This window comes from Chelonia mydas, chromosome 2, assembly GCF_015237465.2.
Source record: "Chelonia mydas isolate rCheMyd1 chromosome 2, rCheMyd1.pri.v2, whole genome shotgun sequence".
NCBI lineage: Eukaryota > Metazoa > Chordata > Testudines > Cheloniidae > Chelonia > Chelonia mydas.
In genome coordinates, this window is record NC_057850.1 from 258,240,138 (window position 1) to 258,256,890 (window position 16,753).

General features: G+C 60.9%; 1 protein-coding gene across 12 annotated transcripts in view; it reads left to right on the top strand.

Moving 5' to 3' along the window:
- MYO1G (myosin IG) overlaps positions 1-16,753 on the top strand; it is an 84,579-nt gene that overhangs the window by 53,066 nt on the left and 14,760 nt on the right. For 11 of the 12 annotated variants that reach the window (XM_037891315.2, XM_037891314.2, XM_037891313.2 and 8 more), the window contains 3 exons: positions 2,068-2,172; positions 2,682-2,795; positions 4,575-4,729. In XM_037891315.2, coding sequence (XP_037747243.1) covers positions 2,068-2,172; positions 2,682-2,795; positions 4,575-4,729 — 374 coding nt within the window. Of the gene's footprint in view, positions 1-2,067; positions 2,173-2,681; positions 2,796-3,888; positions 4,028-4,574; positions 4,730-16,753 lie in introns of those variants that run through there. The other variant, XM_043541735.1, reaches the window with a different exon arrangement.

Here is a 16,753-nt window from a genome sequence, read left to right on the forward strand (position 1 = left end):
CATGCGCCGGGCGTCTGTCTATGCATGTGTGCGTCTCTGTGCGTGTAGCGTGTGGCTCCGTGGGAGCGTGCTGGGCATGTTCTGGGTGTGTCTGTGCACATGCGTGCCGCTCGTGTCCGGGGGTGCATGGGGTGGGGAGTTGGGGCTGTGCCTGCCTCTCCAAGTCCCACACTCTGAGTGCTGCGTCTCCCTGAACAGTGGGCATCCACATCTCCAGATGCACCTGCCTTTCGCCAGGAATGGGAGGTTGTCTCCAGCAGCTCTCGCTCGGGCCCTCGGAGAGGCTAGATTGTTCTTCTCCAGCTGACAAAGCCCCACGCTGCTGCCGGCTGAAAGCGTTGGCTGTACGGGACCCTGCCCATGGGGGCTGAATTAACCCCACAGCTGGCCCGGCCATGGCCACATGGCACTTGCTGGTCAAACAGGGCCTGTGTGGTGGAAATCTCCCAGCCCCGCCAGTGAATTCACCCCGGCAGGGCTCTGAACACTGGGATAGTCCCCACAAGGAGGCACAAGGCAGCGGAGCAGACACCCTGCACACCCCTTCCGGTCATTTCATGCCAGGAGAGGAGCGTGTGAGAGTTTGATTTGGGCCTGATTCTGATCTCACGCTGTCTGCTTCGCCGTCCCTCCCGATTTACACTGCTGTGGCTAGCAGCAGGATCAGGCCCTTGTGTCTGAGCCGAGAGTAAACGCCTCTGCGGGTGGCTGCTGCTGTTTATGGTTTCGTGCTAGTTTGCCATAGGACTGGATCATAACAGCTCTTCAATTGGGCCCGTCAATCCAAAGTGCTCCACAAATTCCATGCACACCGCTGGAATGCAGCCACCGTAATAACACGCAGCTGCGAAATTTAGGTCAGGACGTGAAGGATCCTGTATCCACTGGGGCCTTTAGGAATGAGTTGGAGGAGAGGAAGCCAAGGAAGCTGGCTGTTAAATGTGTCGGTGGGCTCTGAGGCAAAGGGAGCAGCCAGGCCCACAGACTGGATGCATAGCCTGGCTCTGCATACAGAGCTGCACCTGCTGAGCTAACACTTTCACTTAAGATGTAATCAGCCTGTGGAACTCACTGCCACAGGATGACGCCAACATCAAGAACTGAGCAAGATTCCAAAAGGCTGTTTATCTGGCTAACAGGACTATCCAGAGTGACCATTGTTAATGCTAACACACTCCTGCTTCGGGACTCAAACCAACCTCTTGTGTTTAGTGATCAGGGTGAGACCTACTGTGGGGAGCACATCTGCTCCTGTGGGTTCCGACACCTTCCCCTCCAGAGCACCTAGCGCTGGCCCCTAGGAGAGCCAGCAGGCCGGACTAGACTGTCCTCGGCCTGACCCAGTTTCTAGGCTCCCAGGGTGGACACCGGCACTTGGATTTAAACCTGTTTGGCTTTAGTGAGCTCACAAGTGCCAGCTAACCCGACAAAACCGGCTCCAAACCAGTATGGGAGCAAGGCACGGGGGCCTTCTCATCCCAGCTGCCCATTGGGCATGGAGAGTGAACACTTGGGGTGGGGGCACCAGTTTAACTCAAAGGGCTTGTAAAGCACGGCATGGAGCCAGGGCCATCCAGGGGCCTATCAGGCTGAGGGAGAGGAGTGAGCTCAGGGCTGGGGAGGCATCAAGGCCGTAGGAGTAGGCAGTAAGACCCTGGGCCCAGAGGGTGCTACCACGGGGCAACAGATCCCAGCTGGGCATGGGTGGGCAAAGGGCTGGAGACTGAGTGGGCCTGCTGTGGGATTTTATCCTCCCCACGGGTATCACTTCAGTGCTGACAAACAGGGAAGAGCATCAGCAGCTGACTCCTCGGCCCCCCCGCGCGGGTCTCCCAGTCGAGTGCCGAGCAGCTCCTGCCCTGCTTAGCTCCAGGGAGCCGCCGAGTACGCAGCACGCGGTGTTACTGGCACAGTCGCGCTCAAGCTAGCGAAAGCCCCGTCCCGCTCCGTGCCAAATCAGCCTGCCTCCCGCACAGGGAGCTCTGCCTCCCCCTCGGCACGGGGAGATCCTCCTGCAGCCCCTCTCTGCCTGACGGAGCCTCTCCCCGGTTCTGTTCTGCTCTCCAGGTGGCTGAAAACCCTGTCATGGCCGCCCAGTTCGCCAGGAGGGTGCAGGCCCTGAAGGACAAAGTGCACTTTGGCTCGGTGCTGTTCTCCTGCCATGTCCGCAAGGTGAGGAGCCTGGTGCAGCAGGGCCCCTGGGGGCTGGGCCCCCCTCCCTCCTGCCATGGCCCTGCACCGTGTGCTGGACACTGCCTGCTTCAGCCCCTCCAGCCTGGGGAGACCCCCTCTCCGCCGGCTCGGAGAATGGCAGGATCCAGCAGGAGTTCTGGGCCCACCTGCAGTCCATAGTGCTGATGGGCCGTTTCCCCACACACACACACACACACGGGGACCCCATTCTGCCGGGTCCTCAGCACCCTTGTTTCTCCAAGCAGCCAGGGGTGAGGAAGGTTTGGGATCGGGTGTCCGTGAGAGTGGAGCACTGAGTGGCTGCTCCTGGGAGGGTAGGAGGGAGCCCCCCTCCCCAGCAGGGTTGGGGCACATGGGAGCGGGCAGGGAGCTGGGGACCCCTGGGCAAAGCCCTGCCTGCAGGCTGGCCCGGCCGCCTGCCTCTTGCTCAGGGCCCTGGCTGTGTTTCTCCCCCAACTCCAGGTAACTTTGTCTCCCCTGCCATGCAGATCAACCGCTTTAACAAGAGCAGGGACCGGGCCATTCTCATCACGGACCAGCACCTCTACAAGCTGGAGCCCAGGAAGGAGTACAAGGTGATGCGGACCCTGCCTCTGAGTATGGTGAGTGCCCCATGAGCTGGGCCAGGGGGTGCCGTAACCCTCAGGGACTGGCCCGGTGCAAGGGGCTGCTCTGACAGCAAGGCCCCTGTCTGCAGAGTGGGGACAGCAGGGCAACGGTCCCTGATACAGCCCACAGCTGTGCCCTGCCGGGACCCCTGCAGGGCCGAGAGGGGAGCTGAGCCTCCATGACCCACTCAGTCCTGGGGCTCTCTGCCAAGGCTGCCGGCCAGGGGCCAGGGAGTGTCTCACAGGCGTGGACACTTGAGTGTGGAAACAAGAACAATGGGATCTTTATGTCAGTCATGCAAGGGAGAAGACAGCAGTAGCAGGGGGTGCCCATGGGATCTCCCCCCAAGGAAGGCATGGATCACGCTGGGAGAGCATGGGGTCTGTTATACCAGCACACAGCTCCTGGGGCAGCTTGAGCCCTCCCATCTCCTCTGGTGGATCATCAGCAGGCTGGGTACCACGGCCAGCAGCCCTGATCGAAGCCATGTGGGCAGAGCAGAGATGGAGAAGACCAGGCTCAGCTGCTCTGTCCCCCTTCCAGTGCTGGCTGGGGGCAGTAGTGGGATTTCTTGAGAGACTCCTGAGCCCCAGTGCAGACAAGCAGGGTGGTTAGGGGCAGCGTTGCTGGAAGTTGATCCTGAAGCAGCTGGAAAATGTCCTTTCATGGGGAAAACCAAGACCTGGGTAATGAGGCAGAATCCCAAATGCCCTTCCCAAGGTATTCAGCACAGAATCTCTGAAGGTCCTTTTCTTCAGAGTCCATGTCCCGCCTGGCTGCAATCCCATAACACCCCGGCGCTCTTCTAAGGAGCGCTGAACGAAGCAGCAAGCTGAGATGCAGTGACTTGCCCACAGAGCCAGGAACTAAACCCAGGACTCCCAATGCCTCATCCTCTGCTCTAACCATTAGCTGCTGCTCCTTCCTGCAGCCCCCTCTGTGGTGTTACAGTGAATAGCACTGAGGGGCAGAGGGCACCATGCTACTACAGCATTAAACCTGGACAGGACGCAGCAGCAACAGCGTCACCACCCCAAACGGTCAAAAATCACGAGACAGGCCTCAAACACCTGCCTTGCTCTGCAGCTTGGGGCATGGGTCGCTTGGCAGGATCATCTAGGCATCGCTCACCAAATCAATTCCCTGCCGTCGCAGGGACCTCAGCCCCTCCTCTTCTCTGCACAATCACATGACTCCGGGAGCTGGAGATTTATAGAAACACCAGGTACCGCAAAGTTAATGATAAAGGCACAAGAGCTGGCAATGCTGGGGCAGGGAATAGTCCTGAACTTGCAGGGAGACTGGTTAGATCGCCTGGGCCTTTTCTATCCTTAACTCCTGTGCCCTGGAGGAAATTCCCCTCTCCGTGGTGCTCCGGGAAAGCAGCTGGTGCCGCGCAGGGGGCAGATCTGAGGGGAGATGCCTAGTCTCTGGGCATGATGGACCCCTTGGCGCATGGCAGAGAGGAACATGTGATCTGGTGGGGATGACATCACCTGGACCCCGCCACATCTCCTCCCGTCAGCCAATCAGAATACAGAATCATCTCCGTGCGGAACAAACACTAGCCAATTTGCCATCTCATTGGCTGATGTGGCGTCTGGTTGTGGGTGGGCTTAGAAAATGAAAGACCAATAGCAATAGACCGTAGACGCTCAGCTACCGCCCTGCCTTTTGCCCCCTGGTGGCCATGTGAGGAATCGCACTCTGCCCCCTGCCTCAGCGAGGGGGCCTGGCGTGTCACTAATCCGGAGCGTGTTTGTGCTGTACAGGTGACGGGGGTGAGCGTGACCAGCTGCCAAGACCAGCTGGTGGTGTTTCACACCCAGACCCACGACGACCTGGTCATCTGCTTCCATAAGATGCAGCCGGAAGAGGACAACCGAGTTGGGGAGCTGGTGGGGGTGCTGGTGGACCACTTCAAAACGTGAGTGATGGCATTGGTGCAAGACACAAGAAGGGACGGGGCAAGGGGTCCGGGCACAGCTGGGTCAGGGGGTGGATGGGAAAACCATGGTGGTGCTGGTGTTCTTCCCTGGGAGTCAGAGATGAACCCAAGGCTTTGGCATGGTGCTGAGGGAGATGCTGTCCTGCAGATCGGCTGTAAAGTGCGACCTTGACTGTTTGCGACCATTACAGATCTTGTGGTGTTTTAGGGCTCTGTCCCCCACAGTCCAGCCAAATAATTACATTTCCCTTGAGGTATCTTCTGAATGCTATAGTCCAGATTTTCTCTCCTAAACTCCAGTGTAGCTGTTGCTGTGTGCAGTTGAGCAGCTGCTGTGTTCCACCCCAGAGGTGGCAGCATTTCAGCGCTGAGTGGAGTGGCATGACTCCAGTTTTGGGGCGTAGCCCTTGCAGAGGATAACGGCAGCTAGGGCAGGGGTTAGTACTTGGCTCAGCCCTGAAGAAGCCTGCAGTTGATGGCAGCTTCCCTTGGAAGAAGGAACTGATCAGCCTGAGCCTCTTCCCGAGCACTAAGGGCCTGCACGAGACAGTGGTGGGTCAGGGGGGCTGTTCCTGTGGTATCTTTCTTGACGGGCTGGGTGACAGGAGCTCTGGCCCCACTGGCCCGTTCAGACTCTGGCTCCCCACACAAAGGCCACCAGACAACTATCAACTGGTCACTGTCACTAGGCGGCTCGAGGTGACCGGCTGTGGCTAGTGGATCTGAGCCACACCTGCGAATTATCCGGCCATGGTGGCTCAGCGGTTAAGGTGTTGGGCTTGAAATCCACCAGGACTCCCCCCCACCACGCATTCAAACCCTGCTCCCAGTGGGTTGGGCCTGTATTATAAAGGCTGTCAGAGAAGAGGATCCCAACAGTCCCTTCTGGCTTTGTAGTCTACGACCCGCTCTCAGACACCGGCGGCGCCTGGGATGGATTCAACCCCACAAACAAGAGTCGAAAGGCTCCACGGCCCATTACCACCCGTACAAGAGGGAGTGTGTCTGCACTGGCAGGGAGAGGAGCCTGTGCCAATCTGGAGTAGCTGCATTGGCAGGGATGCTGGGCATTGATCCTGGGCAGTGGAGAGCTGAGGATGCTGCTGGCGCTGGTTCCTGGCTGGGGGCAGGCGGGGGGCGTGCAGGCTGAGGGGGAACCAGCCATGCTGCCAGAAAGGCTCATTCACAGCCTAATCTCCTAATCAGGCATTGTGCAAAGGCACGCGGGCCCATTGCAGCCTCCAGCTGTCACGACAGCAAGCCTGAAGGCCAGGGGCGCCTGCCCACAAGCTCCCATCTGGGGTGGGGGGTTGGGCCGGATTAGAGAGTTCTTCCTGACCCTGCTGCTCCCCCTGCCACTGTGATGCAAAGCAGGTGTGGGAGCTGGCTGGGAGGGGGCTGAGCCCGGATCCGGGGGCATGAAGCCAGCTCCAGAGCTCCCAGGCTCGGCAGGTTACAGCCAGGGGTGCTAGCGAGCCTTCGCCAAGGCTGCGGGCTGCTCCCCTCCCTGGCCTCCAGGGAACACAAGGGCCCGAGCATGGAGAGTGGGGTCTCCACAAGCGGGTGCGTTCGTGTGGCCGTGCTGCAGAGCGGCTGGGTGAGGGTGTGCACCGGGGCGGGGACAGAACAGAAGCCATGTGTGGGTGGGGGAGGGCAGGGGTGTGTAGGTATGTACATGCCTGGGGGGGTCGTGAGAGGGAGCTCGCCCCCTTTGTGCGGCACACCCCCAGCTGAGCTGAGTGAGGAGCCCAGGGGCAGGCAGGGGCTTTGGATCTGGTTCGCCCTTTGCCCAGTACTGGCAGGGCAACGTTCTGTGCCCGGTGCCACGGACAGGGGCTTTGTGTCGCTGCAAAACAGGTCGGTAGTATGCGTGGGGGCCGGGCCGTGGGGCGGAGGCGGGAGAGGGCGCAGCATGTGCAGGTGAGGGCAGCACGGTGCCCGCTGCAGGGCGAGCCTGGTGGACAGGGCACTGCTGACCCCCCCAGGCTGGCTCTGCGCCGGCAGTCCCTGCGGAGCAGCAGGTGCCAGATGGATGTCTGTCTGCCGGAGCCCCTGAAGGATTGACCGAGGGAGGAGAGAGGGATCTGGGGCGAGCCGGCGCCATCTGCTCTCGGCAGCTGCTGGCACAGGTCTGCCCAGACGCAGGGAAGAAAAGAGCTGGTGGGGGGAGGGGGCTGTGTGCTGGCCCCCCCTCTCCCCGGAGCACTGTCACAAAGTGGATTGTAGGGCATTACCGCCCCACACATGGGCCCCCAGATGGTAACGCCCCTCCCAGGGTGGGGCCTTCTTAAAGGGCCAGCAACCGCCCTTTGCGGGGAGATCGACACAGACGGGTCAGAATGACGGATGCTGTCGGACTCGCACGGACGCAGACAGACTGACGCAGTGTGAGCAGGGCAGATCCCCAGCCCGCCCCTGCCCCACTCCCAGAGCACCCAGCCGCTCCCTCTCCCTCCCCGGCTCTGGTGATGCAGGTTGGGACAGACGTGTGCCCAGGATTGGGCTGCCCCGCCCCGCCGGAACTCAGCTCTTGCCCATCGCACCCCCCCGACACGCCCTGTAACCCAGAGACCTTCCTGGAGCAGCTGGCCCAGGAGCCAGTGGCTTTTCTGGTCCCTTGGTGTGAGTGCCACTGCAGGCCAGTTGGCCCGTCCAGAGCGATGTGGCATGGCAGGGGAGGGCAGCACACACCGGAGAGCGGGCGTGAGTCTGCCCCCACGGCAGGGCTGGGAGAAGGGGAAAGTTCCCCTGGCTCCACTGCCTCTTGGGTCCCACACGTGCATGTGTACACGCATATACACGCACGCACACGCACGCACACAGCTCACTGGCAGCTCCCACTGAGCCGAGCTGTCATTGGGTGGGTCAAGAGCTCAGCCGGTAACATGCTGGCGGAGATCCAGGGGACCCCCGGCCTGGTTTCTGTGCTGGAACTGGTGGGGCCTTCACCCGGGAGCTGGCCTCCGGGCAGGGATCTGTCAGCTCCCTGGGGCGCTGGGGCCTTGGGGAAGAGCAGGCAGGGCTGGGCAGAGCTGGGGGTTCCTCCTGGGAAGCCTTGTGCTCTTGGATCAGCTGGTGGCTGAGGAGCTGGCCGTGGTGCTGAAGGGTGGCAGCAGGGGATTGTAGCCGCCTTGGCACAGACTTGTCCCGGGTGTGCCCCATTAGAGCCAGCAGGTCGATGTGGTCCAGAGGGACCAGCAGCAGGGCATGGAAATGTCGCACTGGCCCCGGCTAGCCCATGTGCGTGGGGTCCACGGCTGGACTATTCCCTACAGCCCCACTCTGTCGAAGGTGCTTCCACCCCTTTGGAGAGCCCATTCCCCAGGCTGAGGTCTCCCTCCCTGGCTTACCTCCTCTCCAGTCTGAAGTGCCTCTCTCACTCCCCGCTTGCCCCTCCCTGAATGATCCCCCTCCTTCCTGGGGCTTTACAGGATGGATGGACAGACGGAGGGATGGATGACAGGGCACCAGGCTTGGAGTTGGGACCAGAGACTTGGCCAAGTCACTTAATTTACAGACCTCCATTCCCTCCCTCTGTGAACGGCTTTGAGATCCCCAGAAGAAAGGGACTGTGTACGTTCTTACCATGACTGTGCCTGGCTAGCAGTGGGAGGGTCGCCCCTGAACGAAGCATCCTTCCTCCTAATCCCAGTTTGGGGGGAGAATGGCTGGATATTTGCCTTGTCTCCCAAGAAAACGGGATGCTCTGAAGACTGCAGGGGCTAAACCACCCCCTGCCAGTGTAGGGTGAGTGTAGGACTGGGAGCCGGGGTTGTCTGGTTTCTGTCCCCAGCTCTGACACCGATTCTCCTCTGTAACTTTGGACCAGCCATTTTAATTGCTTGGTGCCTCAGTTTCTCCATCTGTGAAATGGGAATGTAGCTAGTTGCTGTTTATAGCATCACCATAGGAGGGGCCTGTTAGACCCTCCAGGTCATGCCCAGGAGTCCAGTGCAGGACTGTGCCCTACAGGACACTCTAGGGTTATGGGTCCCAGGGTTATTCTTCCCTCCAGTCCCTTCCACAGTCTGAGCAATCTCAGGCCATGTGCCCAGTGGGATTTTAGCCACTGGTGCCAGCCCCTCGGGAAGGCACTATGCACACTGGTGTAGCTAACCCCAGAGCGGTACTAGTGCAAGTCACATGGGGCATGTGTTCATCGTGTCGACACGAGGGGTTTTCACCAGAGCAGCTACACCACCAGCTTCGGTCCCAGCCCAGCCAAGGCCTCAGGGTTGGCGGAATGTGAAGCATCGTTGGTGATCTCTGCTCCCGGGCAGGGGCAGGGAACTCTCATTCTACCACAGCCCCTGCCTGATTGTGTGGGGGGGCGGGGTGTTAGGAAATAACTGTCCAACTGGACTGACATTGCACTAGGCTCCCCATAGACTGGGGGGTGGGGGGTGCAGAGCCAGATCTTTCCCCAGGCCCCAGTATTCCCCTTCCCCCGCCCCGAGAAGGTGACTGCCCCTTTAAGAGACCCACAGCTGCTCCGCTCCTGGCTGTCATTTGCATTTCAGTCCTGGCTCTCTTTTGTCCTGTCTTAATAGCTACGTAGCAGCCTTCCCTGCTCAATGCAGTGGGCTGATCCTGCCCCACGCTCATGTCTTCTTAACCCAGCGACAGCTGCTGCTCCATTCGCTGCCCTTCCCCCCCCGCCCCCCGAGACACGGGCACACACAGAATTGCCGTGTGTCCCATAATAATCCTCGCCGTCGGTATCCAAGTGTCCCACTGCCTCCCATCTCTTTGGATCCCCACTGCAGCTCCCGCTGGAGTTCGCTCCCTCCGCAAGGGCTCCCTCCCTGATGGGCATAATTAGTAATGCCCTGCTCAGATCTCAAAGCGCTGCTCAAATGAGGGCAGTGTCATTAAACCCATTTTGCAGACGGGGAAATTGAGGCACAGAGGGGCTGTGATTTGTCCAGGGTCATCCAGCAGGCCAGCGGCCGAACCAGGGTTTGACCACAGGTCTCCTAAATCCCAGCCCCATGCTCCAGCCACTACGCCACACTCCTTTAGGCCTTCAGGTCTGATGGCAGAACAAGGCCCCTCCAAGCTGGGCATGACTATTGGGCTGGAAGTTAAAGCTCCCATGGCCCTTTTATTCTGAGTGTTGGAGACAGTGTGAGGACTCCTGGGTTCTCTTCCTGGCCCTGCCACTGACTTGCTGTCTGAAATGAGCACCGTGCTACTAGCCACCCTATTGACTAGCCACAAGACAAACTCACATGCCTTCTACCATGCAGGCGGAGGAAGGCCCTGGCCCTTTGCAGCTGAGTTGGGGTTTGCCCCAGCGCCCTTGGCTCAAAGTGCCCGCTCCCAGCTGTCGTGCAGCATGCTCTATTGCTTGCTTGTCATCCTCCACCCCAGAGGTGGCTGCATTTCAGCCTCGTATACCCGTCTGTAAAGCGCCCTGGGATGAAAGGGGCTATGGAGACACAAGCTACTACTCTTATTATCTTCTGTTTGTAACTGGTTTCCCTCCCCCACTGCCCCTCACCCAACCGCCTGGTCCCTAGGTGCTCCCAGGAGGACAGCCCCAGCAGGGTCCATCACCCTCTCTCCTGCTGGATGTCTGGGAGACGGAGCACAGGGAATTCGCACCTCCCGGCTCCACCAGATTTATAGCTGGGGAGTGCTTGAGCCCTGAGCATCCTCAGCCGGTTTTATTCCAACCCCGAGCCGAGACATTTAGCCATAAACAACATGCTGGGCTTCCAGGCCTGCTGGCTCCCAGAGCACTGCAGGGCCCAAGCCAGCTAGTCCCAGAGGGAAGCAAACTCCGGTGTGACGGCAGGGCGCTCGGCTGGGGTGGGGGAACTGCGGCCTTCTGTCACTGCGGGGAACCCTGCAAAGCTAGATGGGTCAGAGAAACAGCCCCTTCCAGAGTGCTCTCACCCGTCTCCATGCGTCTCCCCACACACTCTGTGGTTAGCACTAGCCCGCTGTAGGTGTCTGCCCCAGGCCGGGCTCCCCTGATCCGCACCCCACAGCAGTGCCAACTCGGGCTGGTCCCAGGCCAGGTCGCCATTACAGACGCCAGCAACCCCGCCGTAAGGCCAAGGCAGGGTCCCCCAGGGAGCAGTGCCCAGCGTGGCAGGATCCATAAACTCTGCAGGGTGGGGGGCTGAAGGGGGCGGCAGTGGGGCGCTAGCATCCTTGCTGAGATGATTTTGGCCTGGTGGCTGGGAGTCCGTGTGGCTGCTGCCTGAAATGATGAGCAGCTTGCTCTGAGGAGCTCACTAACCGACCTGCAAACCCCGGCACGCTTTCCCTGGCGCTGCCGGTGTCACAAGCCTCCGTCCGGCCCTCAGGCAGCAGAGCGTGCTCGCTGCTGTCCTGGCTGGCTGGAGAACTCACGCGGTGCGTTCCTCTAGCTCGGGGGTTCTCAAACTTCGCTGCACCGCAACCCCCTTCTGACAACAAAGTTATCGCATGACCCTGCTGGGGGTGGGCAGAGCCCGAGCCCTGCTGCCCCCAGTGAGGGGAGAGGGGGCCGCAGCCTGAGCCCCGCCACCTCAGGTAGGGGTGGAGTTGGGGCTTCACCTTCAGCCCTGGGTGCCCGCAAGTCTAATGCTGGGCCTAGCAACCCCATTCAAATGGGGTCATGACCCACTTCGGAGTCCCGACCCACAGTTTGAGAAACGCAGCTCCTCCCATCCGAAGATTGCAGAGCACTGTATGGCCCCCCAGCTAAGCCTCAGTGCACCTCTGTGAGGGCAGGTCTCAGGCTCCCCTTTGAGCAGATGGGGAAACTGAGGCAGGGAGCAGCCAAGTGGCTTGCCCAAAGCTCCAGATCATGTTGATACCAGAGTTGGGAACAGAACCCAGGGCCCTGTATCCCAGTCCACTGGCTCCCCGTATCTGGCCCTTACCAGCCATCACCTCCCGGCCACACACTCTCTGCTCTGCGTGGTGCAGCCCCCACGTGCCGGAGATGTTCCCCAGCAAGGCGGGTATTTCCCAGAGGCCACGGGGATCGCTTGCTCACCCAGCACTGCACCCCAGCCCCATGTTGGCCTTGGGGTCTCCCGGGAGGCCCGAGCCCAGGATTCTCAACCTGGGTTTCCCACCACGGTGAATGCGGGAGCCTGGTACAGAAATGGCTGAGAAGCACTTTGGGTGCTCGGTGCATCGGGGCTCAGCGGCTTTGCACCCCACGGGGCAGGGAAGAGGAACCTGTCAGAGCAGAATGCGGCTGCAGCGAGATCCAGCCGGGTGGGCCAGGCTGGTGCCCTGCACACTCAGCAGAAGGAGCCTAGCTGGTGTCCCACTTTGCAGATGGCTCTGAGCCCAGAGATGGTTGCTAGGTAACTGCAGGAAAGCTCATTAACAGCTGAGACTAACTAATGAGCTGGGGAAGAAAAAAGCAGGGAGAGCGGGAAGGTGTCAAGGTGAGAGGAGAGGGGAGAACGCCACGGGCGGCACTGCCAGCTTGGCCCAGTTTGCAGCCCAGCGCAGGAGCCGCTTTCCCAGCTTGGCGCTGTCACTCGCGGGGTGCAGGGAAACGCCACTGGGGACACAGGAGTAAAGAGGCTTCAGAGGCCACCGTGATGGGCACAGCCAGACTACCCGGGCGAGCCAGAGGCTCAGAGCGGAGTCAGGCAGGTCCCAGCCCAGGTTGGCATCGCAGAGGGCAGTAGCTTTGCTGGCAACCTGGCAGCAAGGCCAAGGGCTCACCCAGGAAGCCTGTGCTCCCCTCCCACCTGGTCATGGCGTGCACCCCTCCAGGGGTCGCTGGCTGCAGAGGTAGGGGCTGGTGCCATCAGCACTGGCTGGGAAGAGCCCTGAGAAGCCCCGAGCCTGTCTCCTGCTGGGATGCCGCCAGCTGGAAGGCAGGGGCGGGGGAGCAGGCAGACAAGGTGTGAGGCACAGGCTGGCTGTTGCAGGGACCGTGTTTCTGTGGCAACTTGGCAGAGCCGGGCATTGCGCCTGCTGCCACTGCACCCCTCTTCTGCCATGGGCCCCGGCATCGGTTCTGGGGCCCGCTCCAGGTCCCACCGCCGGGAGCTTTCAAGGGCAGCAGGATCAGACCTGGCTCTGACCTGTGATGATATCAGCATGGAGCTCTGGGAACAGGGGGCCCCCAGGGCTGGGCGTGGCAGGGAGCCTTCCCTGAGGCTGTGAGTGACCAAGGTGTGGCTCTGGGGACCTGGCTCCTTGGCCCCCTTGCATCTAGCTCCAGCCAGCGCTGCACCAAGAGGCTGGAAGGGATTCAGAGAAATGCAACGAACCCGCTCAAGGGACCGAGCTAGATGGGCCAAACCCATGGCAGGTGTAATCCAGAGTTCACCAGGGCTGGCGGTGCAGCCGGAGGAGATGGAGGAGAAATGGCTTGATCCAGTGGGGTAGATCGGGGGAACCGGCGGGAGCCACATTCACGCTGAATCAGGCCAGGCCCTGGCGGTCCTGCATTGCCCTCAGGAGACGGTCTGGGTGGACGTACCTGGGGTGTTTGGCTGTCTGGTGCAGACGTGTCCCAGACAGGCTCCCCTCTGTGCCCATTGCGAGCCCTGCCACCCGGCCAGGCCTCCGTCCATCGCGGCGGCGGTCTAGGAGTGCCGCCTGCAGCGCCGGGGCTCCTGGCTGAGCAGTTGCAGGGTGACAGCGGCACGGGCCTTGATGCCAAGTGCAGCGATGCTGATGCAGTCTGTTCCTGTTCCTGGCCCCGTCCCCGGTCGCTGCTGAGTGGCCGCTTTTGATTTCCACACTTGTCTGAGTGCCGATAGCCCTCTTGGCAGGAGATGCAGCACCTCCAGTGGTGGAGATTTCCATCACCTCGTCCTGCCTCTGGCAGGACCAGAACTTCATACCTCTGAGGGAGTTTCTGCCTAACGCCAGCCAGTTAGTGCTTGGCTTGCCCTGAAGCAGGAGGGTCAATATCCCTTGTAATCAGTCTCATTGACTTGTGAATGCTCTTATTACCCATATAAACAGCCAGCCCTTGTGTGGGTGCTGCTACATTCTTGGCCTGGAAGGTGTCTTGTGGCAGAGAGTTCCGTAGGACGATGGTGGGTACACAGGGCAGCGTCTGGACAGTACAAAGCGCTATAGAAACAGGATCAGTGACCCCCAGAGGGATCCAGTGAGCCACCCTGTTAGCTGGACTGGGACCCTGCTTATAGCCGCCGAGTAACTTCTGTGGACTCATTGTGGAAGGCGCAGCTCCCGAACTCAGCCAGGCGCGAGAGAGGTGGGCATGGCCTAGAGGGCTCTGCGGTAGAGAGTGGGGTGTCCTGCCGGGAACGGCCAGGCGTGGGGGCAAAGCTCAGGGAGAGATGGTTCTGACCCCTATAAAGGGGCTATGTCTGACTCTGGGTGGCTTCCTCTTGTCAGGGAAAGAAAGGCGATGGGAGACCATACGATGCATAGGAGTCTGCCGGGGGCATTTTGCAGCTATGCCGCCATGTGACGCTGTCGCATGAGAACCCTAAGGGCAGTATGCTGTGATCCCATGGGGAGAATGCCCCCCACCCCAGTGATTCCTTCCCATAGGCCTTGGAGCTGTAAGGTGACCAGCCCATCATGGGCCCCCCATTGCTGAAGGGTGGTATACCTGCAGGCCAGACACCTGACCTGCCACTGGGCTCGTTCCCCTGTGCCTGCGGATTGGTGCCATGGGTGGGGTTCAGGATCTTGGCTCTGATGCCAATCTCTCTGCTAGACATTGATACCTCGGTGGGGATTGGAGCTCAGAGCTTGTGCCCAGGGCCCACTTCCTCAGTGGGAGGTCAGCACCTGGGGCCTGTCCCACCAGTGGAGACCAGTTTCTCTTCTTTGCCTGGAGCCAGGTCCCCACCCCCTTTTCCAGACCATGTCCTCGGCCCCAGGCCCAGCCTGGTCCAGTCTCTGTGGCAATTGCCCTGCGTCTCTCGGCTCCGTTCGGGTTCGGACATGGCAACAGGGGCCATGCATCTGTGCAGAGCCGGCTGGCTGCTGCTTGGCATCCTCAGGGCTGCTGATGCCCGCACGCTGCACTCTTGGGCACGGATCAAGGACAGGCAGGGGTCAGGGACGGGCACGTCTGTGCCAGGGTGAAGGGCAAATCCCAGCCCCCTGGGCAGAGCGGGCAGGGGCGCGAGGCTCCCTCGTCGCAGGTAATCACTTCCACAGGGCTGCTTTGCCCCAGATCTGTCTGGCTTTTATTAATATTTTACTGCAGTGCAAGTGGTGCTGACGCAGACTGAGCCAGAGTGATGATTTATTCCTGGCTGGGCTGTGAGCACGACCCTCCAGCATTTCCAGAAAGCGAGGGGGAAATCACACTGCCCCAGCACTAGGGCCAGCACAGGGAGGGGACAGCCAGCCTGCATCTCCCCTATTCAGGGGCCGATGTGACCCCCCAGTGTACGTGCTGCCCTAGCCCCTCTAGGGCTTGCGGCAGGGGGAATTGGCGGGGCAGCCCTGGTCAGGCCCCACCCTACCCTGCCCAGAACACCCCCTGCGCCAGTGCACTTCCCCAGGGTCTGATGCTGGCGCTGTGGGGATTGGAGGCAGAGGGCAACCGTGCCTCAGGTGCCGAGTGTTGGTAAGGAATCCGTGAGCACAGCCCGTACAGAAACAGCCCCCGCACCTGTCCACTCGGCAGCACACACACAGACAGCCCCTGGGAGAGGACGTGGGGTCGTCTGCTCCGACAGCCCAGGTCTCTGCCGCAGGAGCTAGAGGAGAGAATCTCCCTCAGCTGCTGCGAATGATAAGGCTGTTTTCCCCTTTGCGGGATGGCCTCTAGGGGGCAACAAACGCCTTCCCCCGTCTCTCGCACACACAGACACTTGAGCAGCCCGGTTGCTATCGCAGTCACGGATGCCTAGGGGCACAAGAGGGGGCAAACCCCTCCTTGGTCATCCCTCGGCCAGCAAGCTAGCAGAGGGCACCACTGCTCGCACCCCCCAGACGAGCCTTGGGACTCTGCTGACAGGAACAGCAGCCCCCAGAGCAAGGGGGTGAGGGTTGTGCTGGCAGACAGGTCAGGCTCAGAGAGGTGGGCGCTAGGACTAGTGCATGGAAGAGTGGGGAGACCAGGGTTCAGTTCCTGGCTTAGCCGCACACGCCATACAACGAAGTCACTTAACCTAGCCTGTGCCTCAGTTTCCCCTCTGTAAGATGGGGATCTTCTGGAGGGATTGTGGGAGAGGCTTGGTTACCATGGTGATGAGGACCTGGAGAGATAGAACAAGCGGCTGGGGAGAGGGTCATGCTCAGGGAGGGATCCACGGGGGGGCTTTCAGGTGGCGGGGGGGTCTCAGAGCTCAGGAAGGGTTCCTGGTAGGCAGGCTGGGGGAGGACAAAAATCCCAGCCTGCTTCACCTCAGCTGCTGGAAACCCCCCTGCCAGTCCCCTTCCCCTGGACAAGCACCCCCAGAGCAGCCAAGCTCCAGGGGTCACCCCTGAGCCAGCGGGGCAGCCCGAGGGAGGAGGAGGTGCCAGCCCTGGGCTGGGGGAGGTGGGAACAGTGAAGGCTGGGAGCCGACAGCCTGCCACGCTGGCGGGCTGCCCTTGCCTCTGTTATTGCTCAGTCCCTTGCAGAGGTTCAGGAGTTGGAGAGGAGACTAGGTCGGTGTCTGCTGGCTCCGGGTGCAGCCTGGTTCCCTTGTGTCTGCTGGCTGGGGCTTCTCCGGAGACAGCTGCGCGGCATCACAGACCCTGGCCTCAGCCACCCACTGCTGCTGTCTGCAGCCTCTGTGGGCCACCCCCCCACCTGGGCATTCGCTCTGATCCCTGGGTCACCAGTTACCTCCCCCCGGGAGTGAACCTGCAGGCTGAGGCTGGGCCTCTGTAAGAGATTGGGCCGAGGGGGTGTGACGCAGCAGGGAGGGGGGAGTGTTGACCTGTGAATGTGGCAGGGGAGTTTCACTGCGGATGGGAGACCTGAGAGCCTGTAACCTGAGCCAGGAGGGGGAGGGGGAGTGGGAGGTAACACCTCTGCCCGGGAATGTGGACAAAGGCTGCAGGAGAGAGCTTGCTGCGGGGGGGTTGGTTTCAGTTTTGTGCTGGGTG